At 31.7% G+C, this 26,716-nt stretch overlaps 1 protein-coding gene across 5 annotated transcripts in view; it reads left to right on the forward strand.

Annotated features, from left to right (window-relative positions):
• LOC132947947 (dual specificity protein phosphatase 10-like) overlaps positions 1 to 25,829 on the forward strand; it is a 47,598-nt gene extending 21,769 nt beyond the window's left edge. For 4 of the 5 annotated variants that reach the window (XM_061018209.1, XM_061018210.1, XM_061018211.1 and 1 more), the window contains 4 exons: positions 1,381 to 1,652; positions 2,138 to 2,492; positions 22,060 to 22,410; positions 24,551 to 25,829. In XM_061018209.1, coding sequence (XP_060874192.1) covers positions 1,381 to 1,652; positions 2,138 to 2,492; positions 22,060 to 22,410; positions 24,551 to 24,921 — 1,349 coding nt within the window. In that variant the 3' untranslated portion in view covers positions 24,922 to 25,829. Of the gene's footprint in view, positions 1 to 697; positions 718 to 1,380; positions 1,653 to 2,137; positions 2,493 to 22,059; positions 22,411 to 24,550 lie in introns of those variants that run through there. The other variant, XM_061018213.1, reaches the window with a different exon arrangement.
• The last annotated feature ends 887 nt before the right edge of the window (positions 25,830 to 26,716 follow it).

The following is a 26,716-nucleotide window of genomic DNA, read 5'->3' on the forward strand; positions in this document are numbered from 1 at the left end:
AATAAACTGTTTTAAAGTTTCAAAGTACAAAATGAACTTAACAATGAATCTATTAATTAATGCTTGCAGTTTAAAAAAGAATATATTAATAAACAGATAAAGAGTTAAGAATTGTGTATTATCTTGAAAAAATACATAATATGTACAATTTATGATGGTGTCATTTATATAATTACCTATATCACAAAATTTAAGTTATATTAGTTACTCCCTCCAATCATTCAAGTACAAGTACTTATAACACTTCTACTCGCATTTATGTGTTTGAAATGAAATAATTACTGTTTCAAATATAGTTTACCGGCCGTTATTATCTAAAACGTAATAAACATTATTTCGTTTTAATTTTGTAAGTATGTATATTGTACAAAAAAAAATAACAGGCATGTTATATTAATACGCATAAGGTAATTACACCAGTACTTTAAAGTCTAAATACGTACTTACAGTCTTACCCTTTAATCAAAAGTACAAATATTATACATTTTTTAATTATAAATCAATATATATGTGAGTATAATTATTTGTTTTAAATATATGATAAAACCACTATTCTTAACAGCTAATATTAAAATTATTAATTACGGATGCGGTGTGCCTAATTCAATGTATAATTTATATTATTTTAAATCGGGAGCAAACATTTTTATCAATAATCATAATACAATAGATTACCAAAAAGACACCGGTATTCAGCGTTCATTAATTTTTAAATAGGTACTATACAATATATTTATAAAATTAAGTTGTCAAACCGCTGCTTTGATATATATCATCGATGTGCATAAATATTATTGGTTGCAAGTTTATTATTTTGGAAAACTAATTTTTTTCTTAATTTTTCTCTGCATATTATACTTGTGTGTACTTACACCCACATTTTGTAGGAAAATATAAAATATAGTTGGTTAGTGTGAGTTATCCAATTAAATGAATCAATTAATTAATTTTTATAGATGTTCTTTGAAGTTTAAGTAACATGGATTTTTATTGCCATCGTTTAAAACATATTATACTGACAGTACATATTATATTATGGTTATTTTATTCTAATTTATGCCTTATGGCTCGCATAATTACAATTTATAATTTTCTATGATGCATTTATATAAAAACATCGTAAATATGTTTGAGTTGTAATTATAACTTAGTATATTCAATATGAATGGTTTCTTCTAAATAAATTCAACAAATTATCAAATAAAATTCACATTTTTTTGGTATTATTATAACCACTTGTTGCACCCTCATACATATGATACAAATAATTTTGTAATAAATACAAATATTTTACAGGTGTATTGTTGTTTTTAAATATTATGTTTTAAAACTGCTTATAATACTTAATAAACCTATAATATTTGCGTGAATGTTTTACAGTTTGCAGTTTGAAAGCTCACCAACAACGTTGCTCCATGTCGGCTGTCTGTTACGAGGGTGGAGTCGGTGGTAGATCCCGAGCTGGGCTTAGGCTCAGTCTGAACAGGAGTATCAGTGAGCCGGGCCCAGCAACACCACCGATTACTGTAGTTACTACACCGACAACCTCGAAACGTTTTCGATTGGAATCTATACCAAGTCTGCCAGCTAGTTTACCCGCTAGCCCAAATTCTGAGGGTACAAATTTAAGCAGTGCTCTAATACTAAACAAGGTACGCGTATTGAAGTGCAATACTGTACCAATATATATATTATTTTTTATTTTATTTATTCTTCAAGAAGATAATGGGCCCCACTGAACTATATATAGTAGATAATCATGTCGGTGTAAACCTATTATATTATATTTTATCAAGTATTTATTCGTGTCGACCAATCGCCGATCCATCCACAAGCCATAAACTGACTCACCGAGAAATGACTTAATAAACAATATTTATAAATATTATAAAACTTGATACCTATAGGCACCTATATCATATAACGTGCGTATTATATTATATCTATAATAACGTCAAAAGGTTGAATATAATATCTAGTCGGGTTAGATTTGCTTTCTGCTTCAGTGTTATACATCAACAAAATGGCACGTCATCCTTTTTTTATTTACTATTAAATTTTGTATCATTATTATTATTTATTATCGTCATAATCATTATTACCAATAACAGAGTTAAATTTGTTATTATTACTATAGGTAAAACGAATGAGCAGTGATTATTTTCGACAAAAACTGGAACTTTTCGGACCAGCGGTCTTGGCCATTGACTGTCGGTCTTTCGTATGCTACAACGTCAGCCATGTTAGAGGTGCCGTGAACGTGAACGTCGCCGACCGGATTAACAGACGTAGATTGCAAACGGGAAAAGCCACTTTGGTGGAGTTGTCGTCTTCTAGGGACGCCAAAGACGCTCTAAGGAGGCGTGGTTACAGAGAAATTGTGGTGTACGATGACTCGACTACAGACTTAGACAGAGTGCCCCATAACCATCCTCTGATGCTAATCCTTGCATCGTTAGTAGACGATGAAAGAGAACCATCCTTTCTTATCGGTAAGTCATTATATTGTAGAACACAGTTACTAGACTTTGAGCATTGTGAATTATAAGACTATATAGTATATTATAATGTATGCAATGCGCCCGCTAGGCGTATATATTGAAATTCAAACCCCGCCTGCAAGAGTCAAGACTTTATAGTTTATGTACACTTATTATTTTTATATTATAAACTATTCGTGAATTTCTTTGTTTCCAATAGTCAATTCAAAACTAAACCAGCATGTAAGATAAATACAAAATGCGTAGGTAGGTTCTTAGCATAAAATACGAAAAGCAAATAAATACATTTAAAATCAGCTCTCGATAAGTGGCAATACATAATTGTCACATCAAATGAAACTATCTTGACAGAACAGTAATTAGCAGTAGATACAATATTGTATAAATTATTTATTCATATAAAAAAATGTATAAGTATACCATAAGATATCGTTTTATACAGTTACTATACTTACAATGTATTACAGGTACCTACACTATGAAGTATATTTTAGTATCTACACACCGTTATTACTTATTAGTTCTTACTGCTTATTTATTTATTTAACGGACGTTAGTCCAATTTACATAATACATAGTGTATAAATTAGACAAAAAAAAATTATTAATATTAAAGATAAATATATACAAGATAACATATTAAATTAATTATACAATAAAGAGAAATAAAGATAAAAGATAAAATATAAAAGTTTATAATAATAAGTATTAAGATATTAAGTGATAGAGAAAAAAAAAATCTAAATTATTTTCTGAATTTCCACTAGACAATAAAATATTTATAGGTGTACAAGACATATGTAGGGTTTTATATAAAATAATTCTTTATTTCGAGTGCTAGGATTGTTTGTTTTGAAAATGATGTTCCTTAGTAGGGAAGAATTGTCTATTTTATTATTAAGGAGTTTGAATAAAAAGGTTGTATAAAATTGTTTTTTCTATCCTTTAATGTTTTTAAATTTAAAAAGTTTAGAATATTTTCATATACAGAGTGAGGTGGTCAGTATAGATTGCATTTAAAGCAGATAAAACAAAGCATATTATTTTGAATTTTTTTTAATTGTTCGCAATGGCCTATGTTATATGTTTCCCAAATGATTGGTCCATATTCAAATATAGAACGAACAATTGAAATATATAGGCATTTTAGTGTAAATGGGTCATTAAAGCTAGAGCAATTTCGTTTAATCATGCCAATTAAAGAAAGGGCTTTCTTTTTTACAGATAATATTTGGAGATTAAATAAAAGTTTAGAATCGAAGATTATTCCGAGATCTTTTACTGGAGTTGAACGAAAAACATTTTGGTTAGAGAACATGTATTCACGGGAAATTAAATTACGTTTTTTAGAAAAAATGATACACTGACATTTGTTAATGTTAAGATAGCATTTGAGATGCACCAATTTTGAAAATTGATTAAATCATATTGAAGTAACTCAGCATCAGCAGTATTGCTTATACATTTAAAAATGTTTGCGTCATCAGCTAATAGAAGAATATTTGAGTATTTAATTGAGAAGATTAACGATATGTTAATGAATAAATTGAATAGTAACGGGGAAAGGTGATCTCCTTGTGGGACTCCAGATAATACTGAAATTGGATTGGAAATAAAATGTTTGTATTTTACAAATTGGATTATTTTAATTAAGAACGAATTCAACCATGATAAAAGAGGGTCGGCGAAACCTATTATTTTAAGTTTATGTATTAAAAGTTCATGGTTAATTCTATCAAAAGCCTTTTCAAAGCCTGTATACATATATAACATCAGTCTGTTGATAATTATACAAAGAATTAAGAATGAATTGTTTAATGGATATTAGGTTGGTAATGGTAGATTTGTTATTGCGGAAACCATGTTGCTGTGGACTTAAAATATTTTTGAAGAGAGGCGTGAAGTTTGGCATTAACGACTTAGAAAATAATTTCGGGATAATAGAGATCAAAGATACAGGACGATAGTTGGTAATTAATGATTTATCTCCTTTTTTGAGAATTGGGGTTATGAATTTAGATTTCCACAAAGAGGAGAAACAACTATTATTTAAGGAGGCGTTAAATAGATACGTAATAGGAGGACTAAGGACAAATGTACACACTTGCAAAAATATAGGTTAGGAATTTTGATTGAATAATTGATTAGGTACTAAGTATTTAAAATTTAGATGAGCGGAGTAATAAACAATTTCCTTATGCCATTCGCCATTCCACTCTTCTCACCTAACCTAACTTAAAATATTTCATTTAGGTATCTAGGCCCGGATTTTTATGTAAATTCTTATTTTTCTAAATTCGAATTTTTTTAATTTTTTTTTTGATTATGTATAATACATTTTTGTTTACGAGTAAAAAAGCTTGAAAATATATTACAAAGTTTCTCATAAGTTATTTTTACCAAAATTGAAAAATATCAAGAATACAATCATATTTTTATTTTCTATTCAAGTTCATATTTTTACGAAATTTGTATCTGTGTTTTAATTGACACTGGGCCGCCTTTTTGACCCTCTCCTGTAGGTATAAACATATTTGATTTATTTTAATGGCATTATAAGCTTAAAAAAATATAATATAGAAGGTATGGAATAATGAGACTATATTGTTATATTATTGTATGCTAGGTTATTATACAGAATTTTATCTTTAACCTAATTTATGTCACGTAATACAATAATACATCTCAATCACGTTGCGTGATCTCAAATATATACAATTATTAAAAATTGCCGAATTGTTATGAGAACTAATTATGTATTATTAGTTGTTACTTAAGAATCTATACAGTATATTGTTTTGCTTTTGTTGTACCTAGCTTTATATATTCTATTTATTGAGAAAATTGAATAAATCAATACGAATTAGCTAAATTAAAACAAACTACCTCAATTATTTATTAACTATTAAGATAACCCCTGGGTTTTAAACAATATTTCCATTTTTAAGCGAGTTATGAGTATGTAAAATAAATAATAATACAATTTAAAAATTAAAATATCTCAATAACTATGAAAAACACGGACAATCGTCTATCTTTAAGTTTGATTATAGGTCACTTTATTATTATTAAAGCTCATTACATAAGATTGAAAATTGGAACTGTTGAACACAAATGTGATATGTTAAAGTTCGTAAAACAGAGACAACAGATGCGGGTGTGGCGCCGTCTTAAGTGATGTTATACATTATAATGTTGTATCCGTAAATCCATATCATGTCATCATTCATGGTATTCGCCGATTCTTATACTATAATATGGAAACTAATATTGGCTGCCCATTTAATTTTCTTATAATATTATACTTTAAATTTATTCTAACGGGTTACGAAGAAATAGTTTTAAATTACACGTCTTGATACTGATGCAGGATACTTATATAGGTGCCTAGATGCCAGGTGCTTACCTACTAAAAATTGTAGTACTAACATGTACATTCAACTTCTGGAAAAAAAATTACAGAATATGAAATAATCATTCGTATAGACTATTTGGTTACAACTTAAAATTATACATATAATTTAACGTTTATTAACAATATTATCGCATTCACGTTTTCTATTTTTTTTTTTCTATTAACGAGTGTATAAAGAATTTTATGAAACATCATACAATTATCAGTATATAATATTGATATGTAATAGTTACAAATAAAATTAAAATAAAATATTTAGGTGAAAAACATAATATAGTATGACGTCATTATTCCTTATGCGTTTATATATGAATTAATATTATGTTGAACTTTATATTCTCGACGAACCCATATAATACTGAAAATATAATCGGTCATTATAGTTATAAGTAATAGGTATTACTTACCATAAGATATTATTAGATATTATATAAGGACTTTATTTTATTGTTTCCTATAGGTAAAACTTCAACTTAAAGTCTTAAATCTCATATTAGGTATATTATAATTGGCTCTTCGCTGGACTACCGAGGGTTTAGATTTACCCAAACGTTGAAAATACACGGTATTATATTATTAACTGTCATGGTCGTTTGATCGTTGAAATTTAAATTAATATGTTTATTTTTTAATCAACTGATGAGCACATACTTAGTACGTTGCAAGTTCGAATGGACCACGATACTATAGTTTTCGGAGACTAGTGAGTAGCGGCGATTGATTAATGAATAATGAACATACACTATAGTAAGTATACGCACGACATGACCAAATAAAAAACATTTATTTTTAGTGCACCGTGGTGGCACCAGCACCTACTAGTTGTCTACACACTTTGGTCATTGACACCCATATTTACGATCGAATGAGAAATATGGGTTTATTTTGAGAAGCCATTGGCACAACGAAGTGAAGCATCTGCCATCCGGTACGCTGGCAAACATCATCCCTTCCAGGTGGAATGCATATGAAGTATTGACGTGAACAACATCAGACATGGCGACGCGATACGCATAATATAATACCATAATATTACCATCGTACAAAGAAATTCCACAGATAATACCCAACGCAGTCCCTGTAAATCCACACCAACACGTGACTACCAACTGACTAGTATCAGCTGTTTCATAGACCATAGTTTGTTATATTATATATGTGTATCATGTAAATCCGAGCAGCGAGTACAAAAACACGTTTCCGGATGTATGTAGTTATTTGCTACTTTATTTTTCAACCATATCATAATTGACATAAATACATAACCGTGTAATGGTACTAAATTATACTTCATAAAATTAATTGACATACTAATAAATTAAGATAACTGTATAATAAATTATCATTTTTATCAGTGAACAATCGTCAATTATTTTTCCAAAAAGTATTAACTATATAGTTTTTTTTATTTTAGAAATGTAAAATACATTCAATTCTTACAGTATTTACACGACCTTTGTTTTGTTTTTGTGCACTGCATAGGAGCATTTTTATTAAATGCTTATACAAGTTTTGCTTGATATCATGAAATTAAGAATGAAGAGATTAAATTCAAAATTCATTAGTCATTTCACCAACTGTCATATAAAAATGAATAAATAAAGCCAACAATAATTCGTCTTAGGTTTTAAACAGAAAGTTTCAAAAAATGTTAATACTAATTTGTTAAAAAAAACTTTGCAATCTTTTACTTATAGATTTGTAAAAAACAACAAAAAATATGGAAAATTAATAAAACATATACCTACTCAAATAAAATTGAATTAAATTATCGTTATATATATATTTACATATTTCTAAACTTTTATAAATTCGATAATATTTTTAAGTTATAGATTCAGAATGGATTGAATTCAAAGGAGCTATTGGTTTTACTAAGTTGCATGCAGCGCCTCTCTAGATTGAAAATTGAACTCGGATGGTATACTTTTTTAATTTGACAACAGTTTCCTCAAAAATCATTATGAACTGCTAAAATTGTTAAAGAAACATTGTTTATCGCTAATTTTCAACAAATTTAGATAATTTGTCACCTTTTAATAATAAACTTTAACTTCACTCAAAATCGTCTTTAAATTGCAATGATTAATTTTAAAATATAAAGACATTTAGTTTTCCAGTGCTTAAGACATTAACAGTACATCCTAAACATCTATTATTATATTATTATAATAATTATTTAAACAAAAACTAAAAACTGCCTTCACTCGATTTAGACATTTAGTTTGGGTATTTTTATGTTTGAATGCAATAATAAATCATATACCTACCTAGTTAAGTTTTTAAGTGTGGCTCGTTTTACAAAAAAATCTTAAAGAATTGTCTAAAAATGGGCACTTCCTTACTTCTTATACTTCTACAAAGGTTTTTGATATTTTCACGAATACTACAAAATATATATTTTTAATTACCTATGTAAATATTTTACTATCAGCTTTTGATTTCCTATTCATAGAGGTGCTACTACAACTATAATACTACGTAATACAATTTTTTGAGCAAAAGCGTATTTTTTGAAAACCTAAAATAAAAAGTTTCATCAATATAAAACCAATACCAATATTCTTTGCTCCACTTAAAAATGTGTTGTACATTTTCCTTCTATAACGCAATATACATAGGTACATAATATTATATAAACACATATGTATATTATTATTGTATAAACAACAAGAGTAGTTTATTTTAAATAGTGCATAGTTTATAACATTAATACATTATAATATGAAACAATCTTCATTATTTGCGTGATATTATTATACCTACTATAAACCTACTTAGTTCTCGTCTAAAATAAATATTCCGTGTATAATAATCATTTTTTTTATATCTCATATGATTTTAATCATTTTATGGATTGTCGTTATTTTATTTGTTTGTATAGTAGTTTGTATTATTGATCTAAACGCTACTGTAATAGAATAACCGAAAGTATACGCCATTCTATCTGTATTAGAAATATGGACTACTTAAATATATTAATCTCCGTAACGTTTCAGATTTTTTTGAAAAAAAAACTGAGGGGAAATAATATAAAAAGACCTACCCTATCAGGATAGCTTTCTTTGACCGTGGGGTTTCCTAGATGAGTGCTTCGAATTTTGTTCTGGAAACAATGAACAATAGTTATCCAACCAGCAACCCTTCTGATTTCTTACAAGTGTTGTGTATGTGTCATCGAGTGTTCGCAGAGGGTACACATCGTATTGTTGTTATACTTATGCCACATGTGCATTTAACTATATTTAACGTTGTTTTCGAAGAATGGTCGATTGGGTAATTGCAATTTTTATACCCACAATGCGCATTGTTTACCATCGCCTTAAAACGCTGAATCATTTAAATATCCTTGAATTATAAATTGCTCGCTAGCATGACACGTATAATTAATTTTCACCACCTATATAGTTATTATTAATTTAAAACAACCTAGACTGTTATGACATTATTTATTGTTAATTTTATCAAATTATTATAACATTCTAAACAACTACGTACATATACGTACATCTATAACGCTAATTATGACTCAAGTATTATCGACTAGGAAATAAATGAATTTGCCATCGAACACATTATAAAATGTTGTCAACAATAATATTATGGCCAAACAAAAATCAATTCAATTAAAATAGTTATAAATACCGTAATATTACTATATTAGTGCATAATAATCAGGGGGAATGGGAAACGCCTATTATACTGTTCAACTATTTTACGAACAATGTTGTTTCAGATTTATAAATTATTTAAACCATCGGCTTTTATATAACTTAAAACATCTGGTTTGTTGTACGAGGGTTGTCAAATTCGTGGTGTGCGTCCCTAATTGAAAAATCCCAATGGATTATACACTCGCGTATACAATGATGACTAACGATACAGTATCCCTTTTATTTTCTACCCTTAACTATACCATGCGGTAAAACCAGTAACTACCGTCCAAATCTATATCAATAGAGCCAATTAATAACGTTAAACGGGACAAAATTATTATTATTTAATCATTATATTTTTATGTTAAGTGAAATAATAACAGGAAAAAAATAGTGTTGTAAATTATACATATAAATAATATACCTACTATGATGATACATTATACATTAATATAATGTGAAATCAAAATAATCACGTATGACTTTACACTAAAATAAATCTACCCGAATAGATAAATGTATACGTCTTGTTTTTTTTTCTAATATGTTTTGCTTTTAAGTCTAAAATAGGTGTTTATTTATCGTTTTATAAGTTTTAAACTGTAGAGTTAAAAAATAATATTGGAAGTACATTTATCTATTACCATAAAGTTTACAATATACAAAACTCAATAGCGCCTATTATATTTGTTATTTAGCTTACATTTCGTGTTAGGAGATATACCCGAGTCGTAGTAAAAATGTCACATTTAAATAAAATATAAGTGTAAATTATACATCATGATCAATATAAATATACGGCTTAAAGTAAGTTTTAAAAATTATGGATTCATAACCTATACCGCGAATATATCGATTATATCAGCTTTATTGACCATTAAATTTATTATTCATCATAGAATTTTAATGATTTTTTAATATCACTGATTAGAACTGAATTATTTTAATATTTTTATGTACGAATTCAAAACTGATATATATTTTTTTTTATTTATTTATTTGAGTAATTTACAATCTATATACAACATTTTGTACAATGAGCAAATAGGATATTTAATAATATAAAGTAACAGAATTTAACATTTGTGGGCAGGCACTCAGCAGCATCACCCGACCGAGAACATTTTAGATGTCGTGGTTTTTTTTTTTTTTTTTTAACTTTTTTTTAACTTCTAACTGATATATTTAAATTAGTTTTTAATATGAAAATAAATAATTGAAAATTTGAATGTATGTATCAATATCAGAGTCGTAGTCATCCAAATTAATTATAATGCCATTAAAACGCAATTCAACTATCTTAGATTTCTATATTTTTTTCTATTGCTCAGTCTCGAAAGGGTTATCCTAAACACATAATAATGCGTTTGTCGAGTTAATCATTTTAATCGATTCATTAACATTCGTGAGTCATACAGATTTTAAATTTATCGGACTTGATATGCTTTGTGAACGTTCCAAATGCTTTAAGAATATAATATACCATACACGTGGTTGACTCATGTTTATTGTGAACGACCTAATATAATGTTTTCCAGATTATAGATTGTGAGAAAAATAAAGATGTTTTGTGTTTATTCTAATGGTTTTTTTGCTGAACAAAACGTAGACGTTTTACGAAAAGGTATTATACGTATAATACAATAATATGAGATATAAGAGTTGAGAAATTACCATATAACACTATTGAATAAAATCACGAAACAAGATAGCCCGCACTTCATAATAATGTGCTCGTTTTGAAATTGAATTTTTCCAACCCCATTCTTTTGTCGAACAATTTTAAACGATTTCGTTTCACGTGTTTTATTTTTTTCGTATTCAATAAGATCAAAATATCTAATATTATAATAATAACACATTGTGTGTGCGTATCTATACAGATTCCACATAGGTCATGTTTGCGTCTAACGTCGCAACAAATACCTATGTCGTTAATGTGTATTATGTTGCATTAGACACCCGTACCTATATTTTATGACAAACATCGTGATTCATGTGTTATTATATGCATTAAATAATTATTGCCATTTGGATGATTCAGTGTCGTCGTGGTCGTAGGACTATAATGGAGGAGTGGCAAGACATTGTCTATAAGTCGTACAAGACGACTGTCTATGTATTAATAGGTTTTTCTGGGAAACGATGACCACGTAACGCCGATTATTAAAAGCAACGATAATAATTACTCGCGTTTAATCAGTAGTTAGGTACCTATAGCTAAATAAAAATTGTCGCATATAGTAATATACTCATGATACAGGACGTCTACTGCAGTTTCAGCTTTCCACTCGATCCACACTACAGTATGAATAATATAATATATTTTTGTAAATCACGAGGATCGAGGTGAAAGGCTGCAGCAGTGTTTACAAACGAGGGTTATTATACCTATACACCTGGGCTTGTTACAAAATTATCCTTATTATTATTATTATCATTATTATTGTTACTACGATAGCCGTTGTGAAAGCGAACAAAACGAACAGAATAATATTGTCCAGAGTACAGCATTGCTTTTTATATTATATTTTAGATAGTGCGTACATGTTATTATAATATTATTATTGTACTTGCAACAGTCTCCTGCGTATTGTTTTAAGTATACGATGATATCCGTACGATCGAATGACCGCTGTAACAAGTTCTGTAGTCCGAGAATAGCGTAAGAGTGTATGGGAGTGTGTGTATGACTATTATATTAAGCAGCTTATATTTCGAGAAGATGAATTAAAAACAAATATAATATACGAACTATATAATAGGTCAGGTTTTGCGAGTGTCTATGTGGGCTGGAGGTACGTGTTTCAGGAGTTTCTCGAAATGTGTGAAATAATAAATGAAATAATAAGAATCGTTTATATTATATTGGTTCATGGTTAGTAAAAGTGTAAAATTATAATAGTCGTAAAAAAATGAATCTTTAAGTAGGTAATAATTTAAGCTGTTAAGTAAAATTAAATAATAGCATAGTTATTGATTGGGTATGATTATTTAAGTAATTTATGCTTTACAGCTTTATTTATTATTTAAACGAACAACTGAGCACTGACATATTATTATTATTCGATGGTAAAATGTTTTGTAATACACTAAAACGATGCGTATATTTTTTCAATAATATTAACGTCTCCTATAAACACTATATTGTTTATATAACTTCCTAGTAAGGAGGTGGCCAAACACTGAAAATGGTTCACAAATAATTACCATTTGTAGAATTTTGGTCAGAGCACGCCTAAATGGTTTATACCTTACATAGAAAAATGAATGTGTTACCTACTTCTACATACGAAATAAAAAAAAGTGCACTGTAGATTGCAATGGTATTGAAGATACGTTTATAAGAATTTTCATGACCAACAATATCATATCTATTAAAATATGACAAAATATTATAAAATTATGTTATGCGTTTAATCTATCCGTCACAAAGTTTAGACGTGTCAATGGTTGACTATAAGAGTTCCATTTCTTTAAAAATGCGAGTGGCAGATTCATAGGATAATGAAACAAGTCTACCCACTTAGAATATGGAAGAATAATTTGGGCTTATTATATTTAAATAAAAATATTTTTTTACAAGTTAGTAATTGAATGTAATACCATTGATTATAAATACTAGTATTTATAATCAATATGGTAATACCTATGAATGTAATTGTATATTTTATACGTACCTATTTGCCAAAATATTTTTTTTTAACATAAATATTTTTTTAGGCTGGGTACAGAATTTTTGATTTTCTTAACAGATTTTGCAAAATAGACGTTTTCTTTGTCACGGTTACTTATTGAAAAAAACATATTATTTATGTTCAAAAGTTTTCCTTGTAAATTAAAAATAACGAGTAACGTGCTATGGTTTTTTTTATATAGTATTCTTTGAAATGCGCGATACCCGGCTCGAGGCGTGGTGGGTTAATCCAGTAGACAACCTTAAGTCCAAATACATTTGAGACGATGTCGAATTTGTCTCATTCTGTCAGGCGTGGTGTGCTGAGGGAATTGGAAAACGGATGAGGGTCATATCGTTGCGTTATGAGACATGTCTCGTGGTTCATATTTTTGTTTTATTTTACGTTTAAGTAGGTATAAACCGTTATTAACTCGACGTCGTGTCATCGACCACCGCAAACTCGTCATCGTGGTTGGTTTTTAATTTACGGTTTGTTTATTTCTGGTGTTATATTGTCTAAATATGAGTATCAATATATTGTCATTATGCTTGATTTATTTTTTTAACGTCGCCTCGCCACTGCTGCAGACAGCGGGATATTTAGGGTATGCGAAATACATGAAGCTTATTATGGTCTATGAGTAAATATTTTTCTCGGGAAAGCGTATAGTTCCAAGCAAAAATGGCGTGATGAGAAAAACATTTTCTTTCACACAGTTAAATAATAAGAAATAAGAGGACTTGACAATATAATACTTAAATTTACTGATAAATATAATGTGTATAGTAATATAATATACATTTTTAGTAATTTTTATTCTAAAGAAATAGACTTATATAATTTTAGGTTGACGGCCGAATGAGAGACCCCCCCCCCCCTTATTGGTAATTAAGTGTACATTTTTAAAATCAAGTTGAGCATATAACTATGTAAAGGAGGAATCGATCATAAATAATAATAAAAAAAAAAATTCCCTATAAATAAGAACCACCCTAATGTAAAGTCTATTCCTCACCGTTTCAAAAAATCAAGTCATTCGTATAAGCACTTCAAAAAATGTGTCAATAATACTCATTCGTTTTTCTTGGGTGACATCATTTTTGTTTTCACGTGAATATGAATAATTGTTTATTATTACCATTATATTATTATTTGATTGTAATCATTATCTAAATATATCGAATGATATAGGTACGTTAATTACGTGAAATATAAATATTTGCAAGTGTGCAAATATTAGTGATCTCTTAGAGATTTATGATTTTTCGCAAGTGTACGTGTGTGTAATTCTGGTAACTCGGTATAACGAAAGTGTCAAAATACTCTCAGACCTCAGTCGGCGTAGGCATACCTGTGATGTATTCTATACACATTTAGTACTGATAAAAGACACACGCTGCACACAATGCCGATCGCGGCAAATAATGAAATGCAGTAACGGTGTAAAAATAGTGTACATGATGATATCATGCTGGAAATATTACGTCATGAATCACGCAGGAACTTCCATACAAATTTTGTACACAAATACGACGGCGAGAAGAAAAATTAACGATCCTTTTTTCAATTTTACGTTCGTTGCAGTAATTTTGCGTGAGAGAAATCTGATGAGAACAATAATTCTGAATGCGTTTTATTGCCATATTATCTCTCGTGTATGTTACTTCGGAGAATCGCGCACTTACCTCCACATACGTCGTTGATGATATTTTTTCCTTAACTGTTTCTCCGGTACTACAATATTATAATATTCAGATCAAATCAAATCAATCGGTCATGTGTTCGGTCATGTGATTCGCATTCTACGTTTAGTCCAGACATCCTATTTTAATACTTATATGCGGCTACCTATGCCTTTTTGTCGATTTACGATTTTCCCTTGCAATACGTCAAACGCGGTATTGTTCGTTCTGTCGAGTAAACTTTTTATTTGGCTCGACATTCTTAGCTGTACTTATTATACCACCATACTGGTCCTCGAGACGTCAATAATGCCATATTTTTAATTATTATATTATAATAATATTACCTATTAGTTAGTTTAACTCGAAAACATACAACACTCAACTCGTAATTTATGACTGATATAAGTAGATTGTATTACGTTTATTTTTCATCCATAGCCTAATAATAATACGACGTAATTCCTAGTAGTTTTTCTTATTGAATTCGAACTATATAATAGTTGTATTTAAAAATTACTAACGGAAAACCCTACAAAATCTATATTGTATAATATTATTATACTGAAATGAAAAATTAACCATAACCCACTTCATCATTGAAGTGTTACAGCTCGCCAATTACACGTTTTATATAGCTATAGAAAATTATTTACAGTAAACATTTACAGTAATATAATAATTATACAATTATAACTACAGAAAACTATTTTCCCATCGTAATCGATATCAAACTATCAATTATCATCGTAGATTCGTATACGATAGACAATATACTGTAGTAAATAATATTACGCAGTGAAGTTGTGGCCAAGAGAAAAGTATTGAAGTGCGATGAGTTTATGTGTTGAAGTAGTTTTGACGATTAAGATTCAAGTATTTGTTTTCACCGATTGGTCAGATTAACGACATTTAAGGACAAGTATTATTGATTATTATTAGGATTTATATGCAATATGAAATAGTAAAATATGTTAAAATTTAATAAAATATGGACATACAATGAATTTAATAATATTTTCCAAACCATCAATAAATTAAAGAATCTTATAAAAAGAACAAATTATTATTTTAAAACGAATTTTTTTAGATGAATTTCAAATTATTTTTTATTTTATAATAGTAGGTACAGGCCGTAGCCTAATGGAACATGAATTTATTTTGTTTAAAATGGTTATAAAACATGCATGTATTATGTTGAAATAGGTATCTGTATGCTACAATATGCAATGTACTTAAAATTTGTAAAATAAAATAATATTATGTGCATCAATGTGAGGTGAATCGTGTGGACATGACTGTCTACTATGGCCAAAATGTGTAAAAGGACGCTGCAAAAAATAACACAACAATACATGTAAATCCTAGCTCTAATTATTATTGTAATTTGTATTTACAATTTCTCGACGAATTTCAATATAGTACTTACATATAGCGGACTAAAGAAATTGTTCCGTCTTGGATTTGTTTGAGGGCGATGACTTCGCGCAGCCTTCGTTGTCCGATGGATAATCTCTTACAGGATATGGTTAAGCTTACGATATAATAATCTGTATATTATCGGTTATACTTCACGAGCAAAGAAAATAATTTCCTATAGGTAGGTAGATATGTTCAATTATACAACATATAGGTACATTAGATCGGATCTGTACTCTGTGCTACTATATAGCTCTATTATAGGTACCAATAAAGCAAAATGTTGCTCAACGTTTATAGCGCTTGTCAACATCTACGAAATTAATGTGCATTTAAATTAGGCGTGGTAATAAATTACGGAAAAAATAATGTATTACAAAGGATTTTATCATAATAATTTTATGCCAAATACGATGTTATATAATAACGATATATTGTATTTATCCGTAGCGAATTCAGATGAATAATAATAATAATATTACGCGAATAAATTGCCTCCCAACTTCAATGATTTTCACTCAATCGACCTACTGCGGCGTAATATTATATACTATATTGTTAAGGATAACTGTGTTTCCTGTTGGTCTGTTGGAAATGTGATGGGCCTCAAAATCGTATGGTTCTATTATAATTCTCATCATCAGTCATCAGTATAGTATGCCAGTATATTATAGTATATGATTTTATATGTTTATATCGAGTTGCCTGCGCAAAGGCTCTGTCTGCGGTTAACAAATTAAACCGTAATCAAAAGTTTTTGAGATAATATTCAAACCATAAGGCTTATTGATTAGATGTGTCATATCATGTGGTTGTCATTGTCATATTTTCCTCACGCTCCTAAACATAAACGCCCACCAAGTTTCGAACCGTTTTCCTTAGAATCCTCTGGTATTTGGGCATCTGTAATACCTATATAGGTAGGATTTCGCAATTTATTATAAGGTATAACAACTATATAGGTTTCATCATTATTGTTTATAAATTATAATATTATGATCAATGGTACTATATATAGCTGATATTTCGAGTAAATTTATTTTCGTTGTTCTTCCGATGTGACTGATCATTCTGATTCAGCAAGGAAGAAATGAGGAAACGCGCGTGTATATCATAAAGGTCTCACAGCATATCAAGGCCAAACAATTTTGTCATTCCATCGCATAACCGGTTTTTCTATCGTTGTTAACCAACGAGAACTTACGCGAGATACGATTTAGTGATGCTTGTTAGTGTTTTACTCGGCCGGCGTTAATTAATATTTTATTTGCACGGGAAAATTATTTTCATAACATGAGCCGAAATGAAAATAAAATATAGGTACCTATAGCATAGTATTATCTGCTACTCGTACTTATTTTTTTCATTTGAAAACTATTGTAGTTTAATATGTGTAATGTGTACATTATAGCAGTACGTCTCATCTATATTATGATTTAATCGAATGACTCATACTTAATGTACCTAATGTGAATTGATCGTAGCAAATGACAAATATTATAATTGAACTCAAATCTGATTAAATTGTCAATAATAGGTATAGATAATAATATACAATATTTGTATAATGACATCGTCTTATTATGTTATCTTAATATCTTATACATATTATTATTAGTTATTAATTATATTGAATTCGTAATTTTATGCTTTATTGAATTATTATTATAATATATATGTTTATATTATATGCTTATAATTATTTCATTTAAATTTAAACAATTATTATATTACCGTATAATATTATTTTAATAGTATTTAATACTTTCGAGAATGTCAATTTTAATTATTTTAATCATTTGTGTATATTATGCATCATTATTTAAACACAATACGAATTCGGTATTAGTGAAAATTTTGTTTGGAAAATAATGTATCAGTCAATAGCGTTATAATATAGTCCAGACGAAACGCAATACTGTGTTTTATGTATACGATGTCGTCATTTGTATGGGGTTCAACGCCTATAATAATATAGAGGATATATATTTTATAACAATAATATAATATATTATATTATATACATATACTGTACCAATTTATATTTATTTATCGTTAAGTAGTTTCATATATCAAAAAATAACGTCAGTTGTTAAGTACCCGTGTATATATGTATATATAGTATAAACAATATATTATATAGGCCCATTAAATATCCGACGAGTAATGTAATGTATAAATCGTTGTTATATGTATATAGGTATATAAAATATTATTATATTACTCGATTACAGTATTAAACTTTGTTCCGGACAAATGAATAAAATCATTTTACCAGCGTATATCTCGTATAGGTACTATTTTCTCGAGGCACGCCGACTAATGGCAGTTTGATTAAAAATCGGAAATATCAATCCACTCGTCGGTTTAGTAATATTATTAATATTCGCATTTCGCACGATAAACGATCGAATTTCGATAAGAGAAACAGTTTATATATAGTATCGTATATACGCTGCGTTTACGCGAACACAACTGGTAATAAATCGAAGGGTGGCGATCCGTTTCACGAATATAATATTATTAAATTATAATGTGTCGCGGCACCGTCGTTTGACAATCATTACGTACAAAATTTGATTTCACACTCCATCGAACGGTCAATTGGGGCGGGAAAATCGAAAAAACGTTTTCTGGCGCGTTTACGTAAAGGCACACTTACAAAATCTGTCCAATAGATATAGAATAATGTATTTTATAATTGGATACATTTCAAGTTAATATTATCATATTATAGTATACAATAATTATTCTTATATGCAATTATTTGCACCGTAGGCTATGAATATTTAATTAAAATAAAATAAAAATACAAAGTTAGTTAATAGACATAACTATAGACAATAGACATAACGTAAATATAAAATATTATAATAGTATGTACTACTACTATGTAGTATTTAACACACGCTATACCGCCCACCATATTATAACTAAACGAGTAATTTAAATTAAATGGAAAGTTAAACGAAATGTATTCAACCCATCAAGATATTCGGATTATCGATTCTATAAAACGTTGAACTTTTCTTTTTTTATACAAAATATTTACGTCAAGATATAATATTGAGAAAAAAGTCTGATGGCAAAAAATATCTTGGCTAAATATTATAAAATTCGAGCACGCATATTCCAAAAAATGTCTAAGTTTATCCGAGCTAAATATATTATTGGAGATAGGGATTTGTATAAAAATCAACGCTATTTATAGTATTATAGTGAACCTGGTCTGGTGAATGATTATAATTTTGCTTAGGACTATGATTTGCGTTATATCACTTACGCGAGATAGTGGTTATGTGATGGACATTTGTTCCAAGTCCTGGACATATTTTTCGGTTATATGCTAAACCTAAGAGGTAAAAAAAAACCAATTTGTTACCGCTGCAGTTTATTGTTAATTAACAATAATGACTAAACAACAAATAAATATTTGGACCATTTATAATGAAACAACGATCTTTATTTTAAATAATTTTTTTCTCAGACTTTTTTTACCGTTTGGCGTTTACATATAATATGCGCTATCATCTCAGTGTACGTATTACATTGCACGCGCGTTTTTCCGCATTACCGCGGAGTTGCGGCGAATTGCAGCAATAATATGCATCAGTGCATCAAAATATTATATTATGACTTATGAGCTATGACATTATAACGATAATAGGTAGTGAATATTGAAAAAAACGATCTCGTTTTTCGGACCGATGAGTGTTATTGAATGAGCCTTCACGGCGGTGCATCATGCGCAATACTCGATACGCAGTATTATTATTCATAACAATATTATTTAATTATTTTAATTACGGTGGTCGTCGAGACGCGAAAAATATAGCGGCGGCGGCGCTTGTTTATCAAAAGCACAATAATAATAATAATAATAATAATAATATAATAATATGCGCGCGGGGGATGTCGTGTGTGTACACTCTCATTCACGGCGGCGGCGCGGCGGCGTCATCGTCAGTCGCGGCGGCGTTGGTGGGAACGGGGTGAGCCGAGGGGGAGGAGACAAGGTCGGATGACTAATGCACAGCGAGAGAGGTTACGATATTATAAAATTATAATATCATACCAGCCGGTTTGTCCGCCGCGCAGTAGTACGACGTCGTGTTTATGCGTTACCCCTCTCTGGCCCCTCGCCGTGTCACTCTTCGCCCCTCCCAGCCCGGGCCTTCCGTGCTCCAGAGGACCGCGTGCGACCGCGCTCGCAGATTCGAACGCCGCCAGTTGCCATCATTCGACTTGTAGTCGCGTAACGTGTCGCACGCAACCGATCGTAACCGTTTACCGCGTATCCGAAAATATGTGTGTGGTAAAAATAATATATTATTGTGCGTAGCCTTCCGCGGGCAAACGTTTTCCGCCGGATCTTTCGCACAGTTTAATAAAATATTATATCACTACTGTAGTTATTGTATTTCAGTAGTATATATTATTTTAAATATAATATTGCCCATGTCGACATACACGTTTTATTACATTATCGACAGTTATATTTTTTTGAATATCGTTTTGAGTGTTTCGACGCGATAATAACTATAAATAATAATAATAATAATACTATTACGAATACTCGTGTCCGCGTGTCCGAATAGAAGACTGTCACTGTTGTGTTGTACATACGCAATACTATCTAAAAAGCGCAAGATGACCGCCGCAATAGGACACAAAAAACTCACGCTCAAGCTCAAGCTGTCCCTAGACGCTTGTCCCACTTGGAGTAGAATCCGTTCAGGTACGCAAATAACTATTGATCGATGACGGTCATTTCGAACGGGTCCCCCACATTCTATTATTATTGCGAGCAATCGTTAACGTATCATAATATTGAGTTCTAAAATTATATATAAATATTATATAGTATTATACCTATCTACCGACTGCCTATAAAAAAGTATACATAGTATACATACGCGTATATCTGTTTGATTTTTTCTATTTACTGATACTTGGCAGAAGTACGTGCCGACAATGGTTGGTAGTCAGTTACTTTGCCTACGCACCGAGTACGGGACTATAAACGAAATTTACATTTAGAACTGTTCACACGCAGGATAATTTGAATATTCGAAAAGAAAGTTACAAGTATATGTATGATACTCACAGTTACAATAATACTCGTATATTACTATTAATAGTGAACAGATAATAATACTAAGTTGTGCATTAACATTTTTATATACAAACAACGTTGATTAACGCTTTTATTTCTAAAAACCATAAAATGTTTAATGTTACTCCCGACTTCTTAAGTTACAATTTCCTTGTTTACACAAACGAAATATAACTTGAAAACCAAGACTGTTTAGTTTAACACTGTATAAACATATTTTAACAACTAGTTTGCTTTAAGACTTATTCTGTGTTTGTAAATAAAGCGATTCTATGTTATTATCGCGTGTACAAACATGTCGATTTTGTTTATAGAATATAATAATTATTGTCTAGAGCAATCCGAACGATTAACGATAATATATCAGTCGATTGTTATAAAATCTATAAATTAATGTCTTATCCGATCGATTTCACATAGTACGTAGGTAGTAGATACCTATAATACTACTTAGAGTCGATCTACTACTATCCGAGGAAAATTTTATCCTCCCGTCCTTTTATAATATAATCGCCCTCGACGGCTCCACCGATTGCGGTAATTAGTCTCAGACGGTCTTTTTAATACGATTTTTTTATTTTTCCATTCAGGTGGCCACAAAGAGTTTCATTCTCGGCATAAGGACATGTGCGAGAACACCCTGCTGCCGGCGCCGCTGATCGCCAGCTGCCCTCCAGATGTGGACCGCGAGTCCATGGACACCCACCCACTCACCAAGGTGCTGCCATTCTTGTACCTTGGTAACAGCAAAGACGCTGACGACCGGGATGGTATGACCGCCATCGGGGTGACACGCGTGCTGAACGTGACCACCAGCCAACAGTCGCCGTCCCCGACTATGGACCACCGAGCTTCCGGCGTCGTGTACAAGCGACTTTCCGTCTTGGACAACGGGCATGCCAACCTCAAGCAGTACTTTGAAGAAGCGTTCGAATTCATCGGTAAGTAACTGAATACCATATAATATTTCGGGTTTTGTACCCAAAAACCATCGTCTATGACTTATGTTATTATTATAGACCAAAAAATTATAGTCAATACCGTTTTCGACATAACTATACGGTTCGCTGCCCAAATCGATCACTACATTATCTTTTTCGTTGTGCATTTAGTTGGTGCAGGATACCACGTTTGTGACACGTAATTGCGCATCAAACAATATACGTAGTGCTCGTCATTGTTATTAAACGGCGGTAGTATAGGTTAGGGAGTCATGCTCGTAGGGGGTCGCTTTTTCTGCCGCGAAAAAAGGGCGGGAAAACAGAAGCCGCTTCCCCCTAGGTTTCCGTGGACCCGTGAGTCACGGTGAAATACGGTGGCAGCTGTATCGCACAAGACTCTCCTACGACTATGCGTTATGCACACGTATATGGGTGACGTCATCGCCCGCGTTTGACCGAGTTTTATTGTTTGTATTGTTTTCAGCGACAGCGGCGGTGGTGGGTCCCTCGCTGTTTAATATCGTGTTGACAACGACGTCGTCCGCGGACACCCGTCCGGAAACACGCCACCCACCCCCGCCCTTGCTATTCCTCTTCAGTCTTCCGACAAAACAATAACATCGGTGGTCCGACCGGTATTTAAAACCCGTACTTGGAAACTATTAGAGGCGAACACAATTACGTGTATATTATTAGGTGTACCATAATAGCCTATCTAGGGTGCGCCCAGAATCCCTTTTTCATACGAGTGGAACCTCCGACGACCGACACACGTCGGCAATGTTTATTATTGTTTTTACACGAGACCGGGGAAATGTTTGTGCGAGCGGATTTCTAGACGAGCGCACCGGTGCGGTCGTGTTTAGCCATTTATAGCTCATCGGCGCACGACCTCTCGCGTGAGTCACGTTGTGTTATTATATATACGACGTATCCGCTGTATACTCGACGGAGCTGTTCACACCGATACTGCTTCTATGATATTTTGTTCGAGTTGCACGCGCTCGTAAAATATTTTCGTTCTTCTTGTCCACACTGTACAGATTACGTTATTCGTTTTTCGCAGTATAAATCACACACACGTCCATGTGTATATAAACATATTAGGTTTTTCCCAATTACCCGTCGTCGTCGTCGTCGGCACACCACTTGCTCCTCCTCCCGAAAAAAAAAAACTATTACTGCTAATGACTCATATATGTTCCCGGACGTAATGTAATTGCCCCGTGATTGTCACCCCTTTCCGCGGCGTACACATGGTGACAACCCCTATGTATGATATTCGTGAGGGTACTAGAACTACGCATGACCCGTTGATGTCACAATAGATGACGTCACGGAAGCTCTCCTGTTGCCCTCTTATTATATACGTATAATATAGAACAGTATAGCTATACAGTCCTGCAGGGCTATTAATTTCAATAAAACCGTGGGATCCTGTGGTGGCGGTGACTTGAGCGTGGAAACTCAAAATTAGATCTCCGCTTGTGCGACTCATACGATTATGACACCATACTCGTAGTGTCGTGCGATGGATAGGGTGGGTGTGTGGGTGTGTTACGTTGGTTATAACGTACGTACAACTCAAAATAGACTTACGCGTTTAGAAGTGTGTCTAGAGCCAAAATTAAAACCGTCAGTTTGGACGCACACCGAGATTTGATTTAACGCTGGACGTCTACCAGATCTCTGACCGCGGTTGTACTTTTATAGCCAAATTCGGGTGCCGTTCGCGACTTGTTTATTTCTGGCTCAGTTGTCTGCTAAAATTAACCTCAAAACACACGCCATAACGCCATTTATCGATGACGGTGAGTCACGTCTTGTGTAGTTTGTGTATAAAAGATGGCTACTGCCGTGTGTACAAAATATTGATAATATCTGCCAATATTGATTTGTAGGGATCAAACGCACATACGACACGAACACGCGCCAACGTTATAAATATGTTTAATCAACAGTAAACCGATATATAATAGCATAAATCACGCACCCGACCGGTAGTACCTCGCCCAAGTTCCACCATTTGCCCACCCATCCTATCATATTTTATAGAAGGTCGCCACTGACCGTTACAGTGTCGTGTAATCGTATTCATAATATACTCATCGCGATCTATTTCGTTGTTTTTTTTTTACAGAAGGCGCTCGGAAGTCCGGCGGAAGCGTGCTGATACACTGCCAGGCCGGCATATCCCGGTCGCCGACCATTGCTATCGCGTACGTGATGCGCCACCGGAAGACGTCCATGGTGGACGCGTACAAGATGGTCAAGGCGGCTCGGCCGATCATATCGCCGAACCTTAACTTTATGGGCCAGCTGCTTGAGCTCGAGCAGAGCTTACAGCAGTACGAGCAGCAGCACCAGCAACAGCAGCAACAGCAGCAGCAACAACAACAACAACAACAACAACAACACCAGCAGCAGCAGCAGCAGCAACCGCGTTGCGGACAGTCTTGGGCCGCCGCCCAATCCGCCGCAGACGAACTGTCGCCCGGGTGTAGTACATAAAAAAATAAAGGCCGCCGCACCCGACGACCGTAAGCACGCACGCACACACGTGTTCGCGTTCACGCGTATGTGCGTGCTTGCGCGCGTGCGCAGGACAGAGACAAGGTACCGTGTCCCCGCTTCGGGCATGTTAAGATAATATTAAATATAGGTAGGTATATGTATAATATACGTATACGTATGTGTATAATATTTGTTTGTATGTCAATTGCGTTCGAGATATTCCAACCTATTTAATGTGTTCCTAATAATTAGTTTTTCCATTCTCGCGCAAATATGTAAAATAAAAATAATATTAGATAAACAATTAAAACAAAAACTGTAGTAATATAATATAAGTACCTATATCTATCTATATCTAAATGTATATATATAAACTTGCGTACGTATCCGTTTAAGAATGTGAAAGTATATATATATATATATCTGTATATTATAACGCGTATGTGCCTATTATTATTATTTTCATCATTATTATATTGATGTTTGTAATGTTATGAGTGAAAAAAAAAAAACACAGTGCCCCGTACGAATTCACCAGACATCAAACTATATTATTATCGTACGGCGATTTCTCTGCAGCTACAATAATATAATATGTATATATATATATATATAAACTTTTAGACACGACGTGATGACACCGCCGCTGCATCATAATATACACTGGTGTAGACTTGACACGATTCGAGAAAAACGAGCATTATCTAGTCTTGCAAATTTTGTACATAAGATATAATATGATATAATATACGTATTATTACCCGCTGAGACTACTACTATTTTTTTTTTTTTAATTACACCATTATTATTATTATTATTATTATTATATATAAAATATATGTTATTATCATGTATGAATAATTAATGTAAAAAAAAAAATTGATGTAAATATTACGTTTTTTTTTTAACAAAAAATTAAAGGCTGTGTTTGTAGATATTATCATAGAAATATAATTGATGACGATCATGTATACCCCCCCCCCCCCCCCACGTATTTTTTAAACTTGAGTCAATATGTAGTATGATGATTTGTATTTTATATTTTACCATCTAAATACAAAACGAAATCGTTGAAAACATAATAATATATTGCATTGTTGTTAAATTATTACACTACTACGTTGGAAATAGCGTTTTTTTGCGCCGATGTCGTCTATATTGGTAGTAGGTACCTATTGGCTATATTATAATATGCGTATTATACGCGCCGCGCGACACCGCGAACAACGCACACACCAGCTCGCGTGTGCGGCGCATGAATCACTCCGTAGACAATGAATCATGTGTGCATCACATTATGGTTTACAATATTGTTATAACATGTATAGACTATGGGTGTGCGTAATGGGGCGCCTTAAAATGTGAGTGTGAGTGTGTACGAGTAAAGTGATTTAAATATACACGTGTGTGTTAATACATACGTTAGGTATATTGTGTTTGACGGCGTAGCTAAGATTTTTGATAGTGTAAAGGGGGGGAGGGGGTAGAGGAAATATAAAACTGTAAATAAGTTGATTTTCGTGCGTTTTTTCTTTTTTTTTACATCTCTATTTTATTGTTATTATAGGTATAGTACAGTTCAAAAGATTAGGAGGTACATACATTATATAGGTATTGTATGTGTGTTATGATCCTGAATCGAACTTGATTTTTCTATTATTTTTTTCAATCATCGATAATAATTGACATAATACAAAATAAAAATGCAGTGAAATATGACTAAATGATTAGATAGTTTAGATGATTTATATGTATCTCTTTTAAGTTGAGCTTTTGTAAGATATATATACAG

Source organism: Metopolophium dirhodum, chromosome 6, assembly GCF_019925205.1.
Source record: "Metopolophium dirhodum isolate CAU chromosome 6, ASM1992520v1, whole genome shotgun sequence".
NCBI classification, from domain to species: domain Eukaryota; kingdom Metazoa; phylum Arthropoda; class Insecta; order Hemiptera; family Aphididae; genus Metopolophium; species Metopolophium dirhodum.